A 14,315-nucleotide genomic window follows, 5' to 3' on the forward strand; every position below is an offset into this window, starting at 1 on the left:
CCTGTTAGATCCATATGGGTTGTGTAATATGCAGAGTTCCTTGATTTGGTTCTCTGAGCCTACACATTCTGCTCCATGTAGCAATTTAAAATTAGAGTATTTTGAGCTTAGGGTTTCAAAGGCTACACAAGGAGAGTAATGATGTGTGTTAAAGGAAGCTGATAGTGTGAAATCTGGTTAGAAAAACATTAATTCTATTTTGAGATTTTTCTTGGGATGATGTACATAGATGCAGACAGTATGGAGAAAAAGCTTGAAGGAGATATTTCCTAATACCAGCTGCCTGACCAACCCCAACTTACCTTTATCTTACAGAGATAGCCTTTTCCAAATTATGATACTCTATATATATCATAGAAATGATATCTGATTTTTTTTTTTTATTTGTATTTACTGTGCTTATGGTCTCTGTCTTTTCTGGTGAGGCAGTTTGTATGTTTCATACAGGTGTATAAAAATGCTGTTTCTTAGATCGAGTGACCAAATTTCTAGACTTTGTAGTTTTACATCATGTAGGCTAATGGTGGACTACCTTTTTTCATGCTAGTGACATCTGTATAGTTTTCACTTATAAATTACTAAGTTAAATCATTTTGGTCAATTTAACATAATTTGCTTTATTTTCTTAATGTACTGAATAATGAACCCAAAAGATAGGCTGTAAGAAGGTAAATTATATTTACTTTTTTCCTATAAATCAATATTGTAATGTCCATGTTGCCTTTTAGAAAATTGAGAAAATTTACAGCTGTAGCAAAACTGCCCGATGTCCCCTACCCAGTGTGATACATTCCCATGGGTTTTAAAATACAGTGGTACCCAGTAATTAAGTTGATATGTTCCAAGTTCAGCAATTCCAGCTGGAAAAAAAATCTGAGCATTGTGATGGCTGAAAGATGCATTACCTACAGATTCATTCAGACCCTTATGTTTATAGGCTTCGGTATGAAGGTATTGGGGCCATTTCACCAAGAAATCTTAAGCTACCTGAAGGTTACACTGACAATCACTTCAGCTTTCTCTAGCTCGCTTGCTAGAACTCTGCTCTTTGTAAAATTTAAATTTTCAACAGTCTCCTAATACGCACAACCTAAGGATGCTTGGTGCAGCATTTTTCCGTTCTGCTTGAGTCGGCCTGTTTGAAGTGCCGCAGGATATAGTTCAATACAAGCTTCTTTATAGAACAGTGTTTAAAAGGATAATTAATACATGCTTGGTAGGTGCTTACTTATGAATTGGGGCCAGAAGCTTTTATATTAAAAAAAAACCCAAGTGGACCTGAAGGCTGTCATAAAAGCCTACCCAGCGTATCTTTGGAATACCAGTACTGCCTTAAGAACGCACAGCTTTAGTGCAATTAATAGTCTCCTAAAATCATAGCGAGGTCAAATTTCCATATTATTCATCCTGACCTTTTGATTTACAAATATGCATAGGAGAAGATCCCAATATAAAACTGTAGTTTAGTTCTGAATGTAACCTTTACACAAAGCAACCAAATTCACACTCTGGGATTTTTTTTCCCCAAGTGTAATGAAGCATTTGTTTTTCACATCAAGCAGCTTACAAGGTATATTTAATACATCTCTTCAGTGTTTCACATAGCTAATTACTGGGTGTAGTTACATATTAGCTATTCTAAGGTGTCATTCCACAATTTGGGGATCTTGGTATCCTCCAATGAAAAATAAACTCTTGCTAACACAATCTCTTATCCCTTGGTTAGTTTATTTTCCCAACAGAATGATTTATGTTTAATATGCATAGATGCTGGGGGGACAGGGAGAACACTGCCTAAGTGTTCAGTGTTCCCTAAGAAGAGCTGCTTTCTTTAAATCCTGCTAAAGTGAAGGAACAGAAGATGGCCACAGCCGCAATTAGCTTCTCGTTCACAATTAAAATGTATTATACAAAATATAACCAATGCCATTGAGGGGAAAAAAGAATTAAATTGGAGTGACTCCTATTCATCCTGACAACATCAGGCATAGCAATGAGTAGCTTGCTCTTGGTACCTATTGTATATTCTAGGAAGCAACATACTAGCATTCTTTCCATGATGAAATAATTATCAACACTTACCAATAAAAAAGCAGGGCTAACAAATTTCCAGCACAATCTCCAGTAGAGGCCTGGCTTGAAGCCCATCATTTGTTGGATATCTTCACTGAATCTGTCCACACCTAGAAGGGATGTGAAGATCAGACTGGCGTAAATCTAAACTGATGAGATGCTGGCATACCCCAAAATATCTGCTTTTTCAGAAACCAGACAATAATGACTTCCAAATCATAAGACATACAGCAACACTGATCTCCTTTCAATGACTAGACATGTCTTTGACATCACTGTACCCAAGACTTAAATGCCTGTGAGCACTTAAGGTCTGTTGCAAATAGCATTACCATTGAAAAGTGGCATTTCACAAATATCTAGAATTTAAATTGTGAATGGGACACACATTTTTTTAATAGCTATGGACTATTGTAACCTAATTACTCAATACTGTTCTGAGTACACTGAAGGAGAACCCAGACCCCTACTCACACAAACTGCTTACTGATAATGAGGTAGATTCATATGATTCTTAATTTATTGAAGGAGGCTTATTTGTTCCACTTAATGGTATACTTTACTTATCTTTCAGTGTTTCACTAAATACCACAAAATGTTCATTATATTTATGACAAATGTAATTTCATCTGTTATCACCTTTCCAAGGAACTGGGTAGATGCTTCTTCTGTTCAGTGTAAGTATGTACAAAACTACATTAGCTAGAAACAGGTGGTCTTTTTTAGAGTATCCTGTGTGTTTTTGAAAATTACAACGCCAACTAGAATTTTCTAAAATTGTTACCTCTGTATGCATCTAAATATCTAGTAAGTAGCTGTTGTAGATACTTTAGAAGATACATAATCTGTTCACGTGAGTAAAAACCAAGAGTAGCCAGAAATTTTACCTGCTGCAGTAATTACGACAGCAGAGGATAACATGAAAGTCATTAAATGAAGACATAGATCAAAGATAAGTCCTGCTAATTGTACCAGGAATATAGAATATGGGTTTAGAAACATGGATGGTTTGATTGCTTGATTATTATCAAAACCTTGGTAGTTACATACAATATTTCAGCATAAGACTTTGTATATTAGCATGCAAGAAGTAATGTACAAGATTTCTATTGTCAGGAAAACTATATAACAGCATTCCATTCAAAATCACTCAAACGTTAGCTACCTGCAGTGGGATTCACTGCACTGCAGTGCAGAGAAACGGAGGCACCAGAACCAAGTGTTTAGCAAGTGACATAATGGCCAGAGGGGAGAAGAGCTGCAAATACCCGGTTCTCAGTCTTGAATCCATCTAGTCTGAGATTTTGTGTGTGTGTGTTGAAATATGTGTGTGTATTTAGTACTTGTGTCAGTTGAAGTATTAATAGCTATAAAAACAGTGTAAATAGTTGCAGTAGAAATCTCTTCCCACAGCCAATGCAGAAAGGAGAATCCTCTGACCTTGTTGACTCTCTTTCAGAAACACTAGACAGTGACTTCAAAATTGGAATAGGTCATGCTGCGCAGACTAAGGTGAAAACAAAAAAATCTGCTGTCCTAGGTTCCTCAGGACATACCAATTTCTGTAACAGTGAATAAGGAGGAAATGGCATTTCAGTCAGTGCCTTTTAATTCCTTATGGGTTTTACACATTTAAGTAAGCGTTATGAATTCTGTGTCTGAATACCTTCGGAAGGACTGCTCAAGTATAATGTGCTTTCCGTGAGTGGCACTAGCCTGATCTAGCTAAACATTTTGAGTAGTCTACAAGGGTATTAAGCTGTCTGTATGTGAGAAATCTTTTTTTCTTACTCTAGTAATATTAATCCATGTTAACTTGCGTGCTTTGGACTTTCTGGAAATACTCTAGTCTTCAGTGGGACATTTTCCATCTTCAGTGTTTATTGAAACACTTTTTTGCATTATGTAATTTGCTATAATTTACTATGCAAAGCAAATATGCATTTTATAGTGACTGTGAAATGTCCATTTGAATGGTAGCTTCTTCCCAGTTTTTCTTATTGATTCTATCCTGGTTGGACTTACCAGCATGAGGTATCTTGCAAAAGTTTATCTAAGCCCATGCTATTTTCCACACCGTATTTTAGAATGGGATGATTATCGCTCATATAAATATGGGGAAAAAATGTCCTTCTCGGTTTTCTTTAAAAAGAAAACAATCTCTGACTTTACGCCTTAGAGACATTGGCTCACAGAGAAGTAGTTCTCTCTAGTGCAATGTGTCATGTCAGACTACTAGTCTGTAATTTATTATACCTGATGTGTTCAGGAAGTTTACTTTTAATCCTGAACCCTATTAGGTAAACAGCAGAAATGCAGCTTTTTGCTATGCATATTTGTTCTTCAGAGAGGATGTATAGTTTACCATAATAATTGTTTCTCTTCATGTGGATCAGTTCAGTAGGATTTATTTGATGTAAATAATTAGGACAGCTTGAGTTAGTCCTTTACTGCCAGCCAGGGTTTAACGTACTTACAAGGTCTGGACATTTGAGTGTAAACTTCTCTTTGATTTCCACACACCCCCCCCATTATGTACAGGTGAAGCAAAGTAGCCAAAAGGATCTGCAAATGCTCTTTAAATTTAATCTAATTCTATTTGCAGTGCCTTCTGTGAACTTTAAAGTGACTGAATTTCAACTGCTATGAATACTGAGTGAAATTTATCATTGTGCAGAAGGTCAAAGACAAGGACTAGATATCTCCAAAAATTTTATTCATAGGTTTCCAGACAGACATACCCAGAGCTCAAATAGTGCTTTGTGTTCAATTTCTACTGAAAATGGGGGATAAGTAGTCCATGCCCTCAGACTACTTTTTCAACAGCATGGTTTTTCAATACTATATGTCTTCAAATAACCGTTCTAAGAATCAACCTGTAAAGTAGAACATAGCTATAGCTATGGATGATGGTAACTGTAGGGCTTGTTTTTTTCCAGTTCTTGAAAGCATTTAACCAGTTTTTTTGTGATTCTGTAGGATAAACTGAAACTGTGGGTGACTCAGTTACAGGAAGGAACTGGTGTACCACAAACAAAACACTAGATTACTTGCTGGAGACCTGGTGTTGAATATGGAAATAATCTTCTTGCTTTTCCAGTGATAAGTAAGAGATACTTACAATTTATGATCAGATCCTGATTAAATACACTGAACCCAAAGAGAATTTCAGTGTGATTTCTGAACTAATTAACACTGCAGCTGCCTGAGAATGTCTTCACTGTAATGGTCTATTAAACGGCACAGAAAATTTGGCCCATTCTCTATGTACATAATATTGTGTTGTCAAGGGAATTAAATCAATATGCAAAAAAGAACAGATTAGGAAGAAAGTGAAAAGTAGATTTAGCTATAAATGCAAGTTACCCTCCTCACATTGGGACAACCTTTCATCTCAGTGATGCAGAGATGAGAGTTCAGATAGAATGAAAGTCTGCATGTTACCGGTACCTCCTGCACCTGCTGCCTGCTAGACCTTTGTAAGTCATTTTGCTGTATAGGCTCAGCCAGTGGCTTCAAAACCACTCACTTGCACAGAAGCGCTTGGGCAGGTCCTGGCCCTGAGGTGAAACTGCTCAGTGGCTGTAGCTGAAATAATTTGTGGGCATGTTTGCAAAAAGTAGTGTCATAGCTCCAACAATCATTTGGATCCCTACAAGCCATCTTTGTATGTGTTGTTTTCCCCTCCTGTCTTGTTTAACTATGTGATGTATAGTATTCTTCCATATGCTTGGAATTATTTTTTTTAATTTGAAAAGTAAAAATTAGTAATAATGCCTTTAATGCCATACATATGATTTAAATGAATCCAAGAACTACACTGGAATAATATAGTAGTAAGGAAAAAGGTATATTGAATCAATCTTCAAGTTATTTTGCACTTAATTCCCTTTCCCTGTGAATGTTCCTTCACTGTTTTTTTTTTTCTCCCCGTACTGAGTTTTACTTCTGTGGATGTGCGTGGCAGTGTATGAGCTCACGCAGTTTGGATGCAAATAAGAGTTGTAGTGAAAGTGCTTCATTGATCCATCCTATATTTTGGCCCTTGGGAATTACAGTAAATCACAGAACCATCAAATTATTCCTGTTGGAGGAGTTCTTGGGAGGTCTCTAGTTCAGCCTCTTGCTCAAATCAAGGTCAGCACAATTCAGAACAGCTTTCTCGTGGCTTTGTCCAGTTGGGTCTTGCAAGCCTCCAAGAACAGAGTCAGCAAGCACTCTCTGGGCAAACTGTTCCAATGTTTAATTATCATTATATAGAAAAATTATTTTCCTCCTTTCAATTTGATCATGGTCCTCTGTCCTCCCATTGTGCATCTCAGTGAAAAGCCTGATTCTCTTTCTTGATAACTTCCTTGGTATTGGAAGGCCACTCTTAGGTCCTCCCTAAGCCTTCTCCAGGCTAAATAAACTCAGTTCTCTCAGACTTTCTTCGCAGGGCATGTGCTCCAACTCCTGAATGTCTTGGTGGCCCACCACTGGACTCCCTCCAGTTTAACACCATCTTCTTCTACTGAGGGTTAAAAACAGGACACAGTATTCCAGGTGCAGTCCAACAAGTGCCAAGTAAGAGAATAATCACATCCTTAATCTCCTGGTTGTGCTTCTGTTACAGCTCAGTATGCTGTTGGCCTTCATATGCTGGCAGGTCACTCTTCTGACTCGTTTAGCCTGCTGCCCACATCCCCAGCAGCTCATCTTTGAGTGCAAGTGGCAGATCCAGAAGAGTGTCACTTCTGGTTTGTCCATCTAGCATCTATGCTAAGAAGTTGCTTCTGACACCTTCATCTCTAAGAACCGGGGTCAGGTCTGGACACTTCTTTAAGTTGCCTAAAGAAGGCTTCTTCCACTTCCTGACCCTGATCAGGTTCTCTGTAACAATATTCCCCACAATGTCACCCTTGGTGGCCTCTGCCCTGACCCACAAGCACTCGGCCATCCTGTCATCCATTCCCTACATTTGAGTTGCTCTTCTGCACATAAAGACAACACCTGCCCCGTGCTTCTGTCCTAACACCATGTATCTATCAAATGCAGATACAAGCAAGCCCTCGTCCAGAGAAGATGAGGAAGGATATTGTTTTTTCACACAGCTCAGCGATCGTTGGCATTGGGAACATGAGAAGGAAGGGATAAAAAGAGTATAAAAGCCATTGTGTGTGACGTTCATTTGCAAATCCTACAGAGCACAGAACAAGATATCTGTTGATTAGCCATGTAGTGAAGTAACAACCATCTCTTTTTGTTCCTGAGTCTCCTTTCTAACTCTGGAGCAATATTGATACTCATTGGTGGTGACCCTCATCTGGTGGCAATAAGGGAGTAAGCTGTACCAGTACCATTCCCAAAGAAGGGCAGCTGTGCTAGTGTGAAAACAAGCAGAACAGTAGGAAACATTTCCCCACCACGGCAGTGCAGTAAGCTCTCCAAGTTGGTTTGCCCCGTTTGTATTTCCATTCTATGGAAATGTGTGCCTTCATACTTTGTCTGTCATCCCAGGCACACATCCATACAAAAGCATTTGTGAGCAAAGATGAGTTCCAGCAGTCAGTACTTGGTTAATTTCTTTCCCTTTTGCAAAATCGAACAGTCGACCTTAGATTTTTTCAAATAAATGCACCTTTTGGTCTGAGATTTCAGTCTAAGGGATCTTTTTTGGAAATGATTTAAGTAAATGAAAGCAATGAGATTACATGTGAGGATGAAGATCATAGCTAGCTCATACTGAGCTCATTCTAGTCATTCAGGGAGATGTTCACATTAAAATCTGACTGCGTAGAGATTTTCCTGCAAGTGAAACCGAAGAGCAGTCTTGTGTCAGTGGGCGAGATGTCTGGCTTTTCTTAGAATATTCATCAGAGGGATGATAATCAGGGTTGCACAAGAGGAAAAATGGTAACAAGCTAGCAGTCATAACTAAAATATATCTGCATAGTAAAACAAACTAGCTCTCCCTTCTCTTACACATACAGGTGGCCTTTGCAAGAAGAAACTTCACTGTAAGTGGTCATAGCTATAATTTGAACTAAATTTCCACCTTTTTGGTCTGTGCCAAAATGTCAATGCTTGCCTTCAGGCTGGCTTAATATTCAGCTGGGTCATTAAGGCAACTGGGGTTTATCAGAAAAAAGAGGTAGACAAGATCATGCCAGATTTAATCAGTTTAAATAGCACCTGGGGCTGTAATAAGTTCTTTATAAAGCAACAGGTCATACTGTGTCAGTAAAAACATCTGTCAGCTGCTTAAGACAAATGAATAGATATTTTCCTGGTTATGGGGAGGCAGGAGGGAGAAAGGAAAGGATGATGAAGGACAGAAGGTGCAACAAATAAACAAAAGCTGACTAACCTTGGCTTAGTCTGTGAACCACATACAAAGCCTAGCTATTGTAAAGTGCAGTAAATCCTATTTTAACAGCAGCAGATTATAACTTGCCCTTACTAACTGAAGAATATTTTTATGCCTCTGCTTCCAAGCTAAGCTATCATCACTCTTCTGCATTCAGCTCTTTTACAGGGATTAAAGGCAGTTGTCTGTGAAATCTAGTGCCTCCACTATTTTGAGAGAGAACAGCATATGAGCTGCTAGCTCCATGCTGATGTTGGGTGACAGAATTGGTACATTAAAGCTAAAAACTATTTCTTTAGTAGACTGAACTTTGCTTTATGCATGAATGCCATTCTTTCACCTCATTCACTCATCAACAGTTTTTAACTGTAAGAGAGAGTTTGTTTGACTAGAAGAATATGGTGGCGCAGCATGGATAGATAAATAAGTGACTGAGGGAGGTAAATGGCAGTAAGAATGATAATGTTTAAGAACCTTCTGAATCATATGTTAACTATAAACACTATCTCTGAATAGAAATGAACATGACTTTCAGGGGAAGAACAATCTTACTGGGAATCAGGGAGCTAGTTCCATACAGACTTCAATGGGAAGAAGATTTGCAGGCTGCTATGACATTGAAACCTGCTAATAATGAAAAGAGTTGTGACGAACCAGAAAGTATGACATGAGAATTAAGAGAAGATGAGGAAGAAAAACAAGAGCTCAAGAAACTTGATTAATCTAGCAGCAAGCAATTTCAGACATAACTGATAGTTTGGACTGTTGCAGTGAGATGACTTGTATAAGACCTAAGATGCAGAATCCTACTGCTTGAACTGGAGAAAATAAGGTATTCTTTTTGGGGTCCTTATAATTTTACTAACCCAGTCTGTGACAAGAAAAAGAACTGATATTCTCCCCGAAAGAAAGGAAAAATCACTTTCACTGTTTCTTTAGCAAGATATGCCTAATTCAGATTAAATTATGACTTGTTTTTTTCTGCTTGATTTGGTGACTTAACACCACTTTGTTATTTCTGCTCTTCTGGAGGTGGCATCTTTTCCAGTGAATAAGCTTGAGGCTATGGAATGCCCTACCTTCCTATATGATAGGGGAAATTTTGAACTCTGGGTCAGTGCTAGAATGTAAAAAGTACTCCTCTAGGTTGGGGGCGTAGGGGAAAAGGGAAATGTTTGAAACACTGGCTTCAGATATTTAAAAACACCTCATCTATTAAATGCTGAATTAGGGATGGGGAGAACACCCACAGACCAGATACTCTCTCATAACTTTATAATCGGACGTTTAGCAGGCTACATATAGAAACAAATATTCCAATATTCCTACTATTGAGTTTAACCTTTTTGTTTCAACTTCTTTGAGAGTAGTCAACTTCGTCACTTATAGCAGAGGATTGTTTTTTTTTTCCTTGGTGAAAAAACAACGCAGGACACTTCACAAGACTGAAGTTCCGGACTGAGCTCAGGCAGACTCGCTATCCTGCTATGTTGCCAAAGTCAGTGTTGTGGCGGAAAGCACAACTTCAGTTTGTTGGGTTTTTCCCAGTTAGGGTTATCCAAGTGCATTCATATGGGTGTAGAGCAGTGAATGTGGCTGTTTGCCATAATTGTGGTCATTTATACAGTGGGAAAGAAAAAAATGTTTTTCTTCTTTCTTATGAAACTTGTATATCAAGTGTCTTGCTTTTTATTTGTTACTTTAGGGAGGAAAAAAATACTAAAGACCAAGTAAGTCCAGGGAAGTTATTTAATAAGCTGGGCGCATCTTCTGAGACCTGACTTAAACTGTGAGTCGTATTTTTTTCAGGGTACTGTAGCACATCACTTAACTCTGGTTGGCACACAGTGATTCCAGCCTAGTGCCACAGATCAACTGAATACTCCTAAAGCCTGCCATATTAAGGATAAAGCAAATCACTGCACCCTTTTTGTGGCATAAATTTCTATGAAATACTAGAAATAGTATTATTTCTGGTATCTAGGATGTTGGGTATTCCATACCATGCTATGAAATAAGATAAATTTTAAACAACTAGCATTTTACAATTAAGTAGAATATTGCCTCAAACAAAAAGGACTAATGTAGGAATTACTATAACTCTCTGAAGACAAACTTCCTTTCTTTGTATTGCATGGGGGGAGACTGAGATTGGCCCTGGGGAAATCATGGAAAGGAGGAACAGGTGAGCCTGTATTTAAGCTAATCTACTTGCTTTGAAACTACCAGGTATAAAACTGCTACTGCAAGTCATCAGCTATGTTAACAGCTGCAAAATACTGGCAAAAGTAGCAACATTTCCATCCCGCTGCAGTCTCCTTCACAAGGCAGTTTTCTTTGGCTTTGTGCAGGGTTTCAAAGTTCGGCCCACTGAACGTCTGCATTCCTGTCACTATTCATAAATCAAATAAAAATCACTGTATGAAACCTGGCTCATCATGGTTTCATGTGTACAAGACTGTGCTCTTTTCCCTTAAAACAATGTGTAAGCCTGTCATGAGTGCTTGGAATTTTAGAAATGATTTTGCAGGTGCAAAATGAAGTGCTTACCATAAAACCAGGAAACTCCAATTGCTTCCATTAGAACAGCAAACAATATTGAAGTCCCAGCTGCAAATGTGTCCAGGAGCGTGAGCACATAAATTCCACCCTAAGATTGAGGAGTTAAAAGACCCAACAAAACGAAGTTACAAATAGAATAATCTCAGTAGTTTAGTGTCTAGCTAACAGAAATCTACTTTACTTGAAACATTATTTTAACCCAAGTATTTTAATACAGAGCTGATGCTGCGGACATGGGTTCGTATTTGCATACAAAATAGTGGAATCAGACTTGCAACTCTTTAAAAGAGGCTTCCTTTCACCTATGTCCTCACTGAGCTGGGAAACAGAGGCCTCAGCTTAGCATGATTAATGAGTGCTCTTGGCACTGGGTGTTTTCAGTGGAAGTTAAAGGCACTGGCTGTTCAGGGAAGTGCTCAGCAGCTTGTAGAACAGGGCCTGTCTACAGCAGTTATTGGCAGGAATGGAGCGCTACAAGAGTTTCCACAAGCCATTATCACTCAGTTTGTTCCTAAGGCCAATTATTCTGTAGTCCAGTGAATCTGCAGTCTTAGACTGGTGTCTGCTTTTCCCAGAGTGCCTGCATCTCTCTTTTCCAGTGTTCCTGAAAAGGGAGCAGTTGCATGTTAAGTGTTACCAGGCCAGCGTGGAAGCAGCTTTGCCCTCTGTGGTTTTTTTGCTGTTGTATGAGCAAGCCCTTTGCTCAGTGGAGAGAGCAAACCAGATCATCTGCCTTTACAACAGCACATTTCTGTTCTTCAGTGGTTCATGACTGAGAACTGTAAATGCATTTGCTGAAGTCTGATTTCACTGATTATTTTTTTTTTTTTTAGCTGCAATTTGACTACTTTTTGCCTCATTTTACAATGTGGTATGAATTTGTGTAAATTACTGGTCATTTTATTTAGTTTGGGCTAACGAGGAATGGAATACCATGGTACGTTTTCTTGTTTCAAAATGAACCTGAATAATGTGTTTCAGGACATTTTTTGTCACATGTAAACAACTGAAACGTTTGCAGTTGCAGTAGGTTTTCATTAAAATCTTTTTACAACAACCAAACTTAATCTGACTATGCCTGTTAAGAAGGGGAGGAACAGAGGAATTATTTTGCCTGTTTTTACCAATAGTATAAACAGCACTTGCACTATTTAGATCTCTAGGTGATTTTAATCTGGGCAATCAATCAGTTTTCTTTTTTCTTATAAAAAGAGGGGTTTCTGAAAAAGCTGTGCCTATTTACAAAAAAAGAGAGAACAGTACTTAGGCCTTGTCTAGGTTTTTAATTCTGTGGGGACTTGTCTGGAAACTGAATGAACTTTGGTTGTTGTGTTAGAAAGAAAATGTTGCTTATTGAATGACATTTGAATTTGACCTCTTGTTTTTGCTCTACACCTGCTCTAAATGAATGCCTTAGCTATCAAACTTAGTAAAGTGAATGACAAATACGGTTTTGTAAGAAACATGTTTTGAAAATCAGAGGACAAAATCAAACATTAGTTTAATGTGATGGTATCACAAGGGTTTTTCTTTGTATTTTGTACACATTAGAAATATTCTTCTTCAGTTATGTGAGCCAATACATTTGGACAAGTCTGGGCAGTTTTGAGCATTCCAGCTGGTGGGGTGAACTTAAGTCTAAACAGGTGCCATTATTTAAAAGCTAGAGCTAGGTTGTTATCTTGAACTGCTTTAGCTCACTTGAAGGCAGTGGAATCGCACCCATTGGCACCTGTTCAGGTTCTTAACCACCGAGTTTGTTCTCATCTTGAACTTCAGGAAATTTTATTCCAGTTGAAACTTTGAATAAGGAAGGGGCATGTTCAATGCTTCAGGTAACAATGGAGATAGCATGGTATTAAAAGGATGGGTATTTTAAAAGATATATCTATTTTTAGTGTCTCAAATGTTTTCCAGTTTGAGAAAACTAGAGTAAAAATACTGGGATATTCTTTTAGTGTGAAAAGAGCTTTGTTGTTGATAAACTTACGCTGTTTCAATAATCTTAATAATAGATCTGGAAACCATTTCTAGAGAAGGAGAGAGGTTCAGCACATCGTCTTTCGGGGTGGCTATCTGAAGTTTCAGTTGTTTTCTGACACTTTCGGCATCTTTGCTTACAGGGCTTTTTGCTTTTTTGTCAGGGGAAAAAAAAAAAAAGGAAAGTTCTCTCCAAGCTAGAACACCGATTCTCATCCTTTAATTAATTGTCAAAAGCCTGGTGGAGGCAAATCATTCGGGATGATGGTAGTGATAAATACAGGTTCCTAGATGTTCAGGATAAGTTATCTGTGTGCTTTTTATGGTGTTAAGAGTAAAAGATAAGATATAGGTAGATGAAGGAACATTAAAAAACACATCGGGGAGATATGATCATTATTCTAAACTTTCACAAGAAGTGAATGCTGCTTCTTATTTGCTTGAAGAAGAGAATAGGCAGATGACTAAAGGTCTGGTCACTTGAAATCCTTAGTTCCTCACACAGGAATAAGCACTCAACACAGTTCCATTTAACGTGATTTAAAAAATTTTAAAAAAACCCCAAAACCAAAAAACACACAAAACCAACAGTAGCACAGACAGTTCTTTGGAACAAAGACTTCGGTTGATAGCTAATGATCTTGTGCAAAAAAGCAGAGAATCTTCATGTAGATAAGACTAAAAGTAATGTTCTAACTATAAAGTTGTTTAAGAATTAAAATTCATAACAAAAGTAGTCACCTGAGCCTATTCATATTTCTATCTGATGAGCTTAACTGCATTTTTAAGGTCTCTTATTGATGGAAACTTTTGTTGTACTTACATTGGTGATGCAAAAAAGGGCAAGTAGGAAAGTGCCAAAAGAAACACCAAAGGTGAAGAGCTTTCTATGCTGCTTCAGAATTTGGAAATCGTCTGCCAAGCCAGTGATGACAGCCTCCATTCCGCCCATCTGAGGAAGGGAAGGCAAGAGCTCTGGTTAAAGGCTACTGACTGTTCTAAATACGGATCAAAGAATGTAAAGCAGCTTGTATAATTAATTCCCAAACACTGTATGATTTCTGACATTTCAGCTGTAAATCACTGGCATTCTAAGGTATAATTTATTTTCTCGTGATAGAGAACTGAGTCAGGGAACTGGACATCAAGTGCCATGGTTGGTGGCTCGGCAGCCATATCCTCTGCGGACCCTTAGCGGACTCACCAGGATAGTAAGTAGACAGTACTTTGGGAAAAATAATACAAATTTTAACATACTTTGGGGAAAAAGCTGGTAGCTTAAGCAACCAAACTCCTTAAGAGATTTCTAATATAAAGACAGACACAACAAGCACCTAGGGGAAATGTACTA

General features: G+C 38.1%; 1 protein-coding gene across 1 annotated transcript in view; it reads right to left on the bottom strand.

The window, feature by feature from the left end:
* Positions 1-13,916, bottom strand: part of SLC6A2 (solute carrier family 6 (neurotransmitter transporter), member 2) — a gene marked incomplete at its 5' end in the record, with an annotated part of 19,641 nt that extends 5,725 nt beyond the window's left edge. Inside the window, 3 exons of the mRNA XM_009572986.1 lie at positions 2,083-2,183; positions 10,973-11,072; positions 13,788-13,916. Coding sequence (XP_009571281.1) covers positions 2,083-2,183; positions 10,973-11,072; positions 13,788-13,916 — 330 coding nt within the window. The remainder of the gene's footprint in view (positions 1-2,082; positions 2,184-10,972; positions 11,073-13,787) is intronic.
* Between the last annotated feature and the right edge of the window lie 399 nt (positions 13,917-14,315).

Source organism: Fulmarus glacialis, unplaced genomic scaffold (assembly GCF_000690835.1).
Source record: "Fulmarus glacialis isolate BGI_N327 unplaced genomic scaffold, ASM69083v1 scaffold17822, whole genome shotgun sequence".
In the NCBI taxonomy this organism is placed as follows: Eukaryota; Metazoa; Chordata; class Aves; order Procellariiformes; family Procellariidae; genus Fulmarus; species Fulmarus glacialis.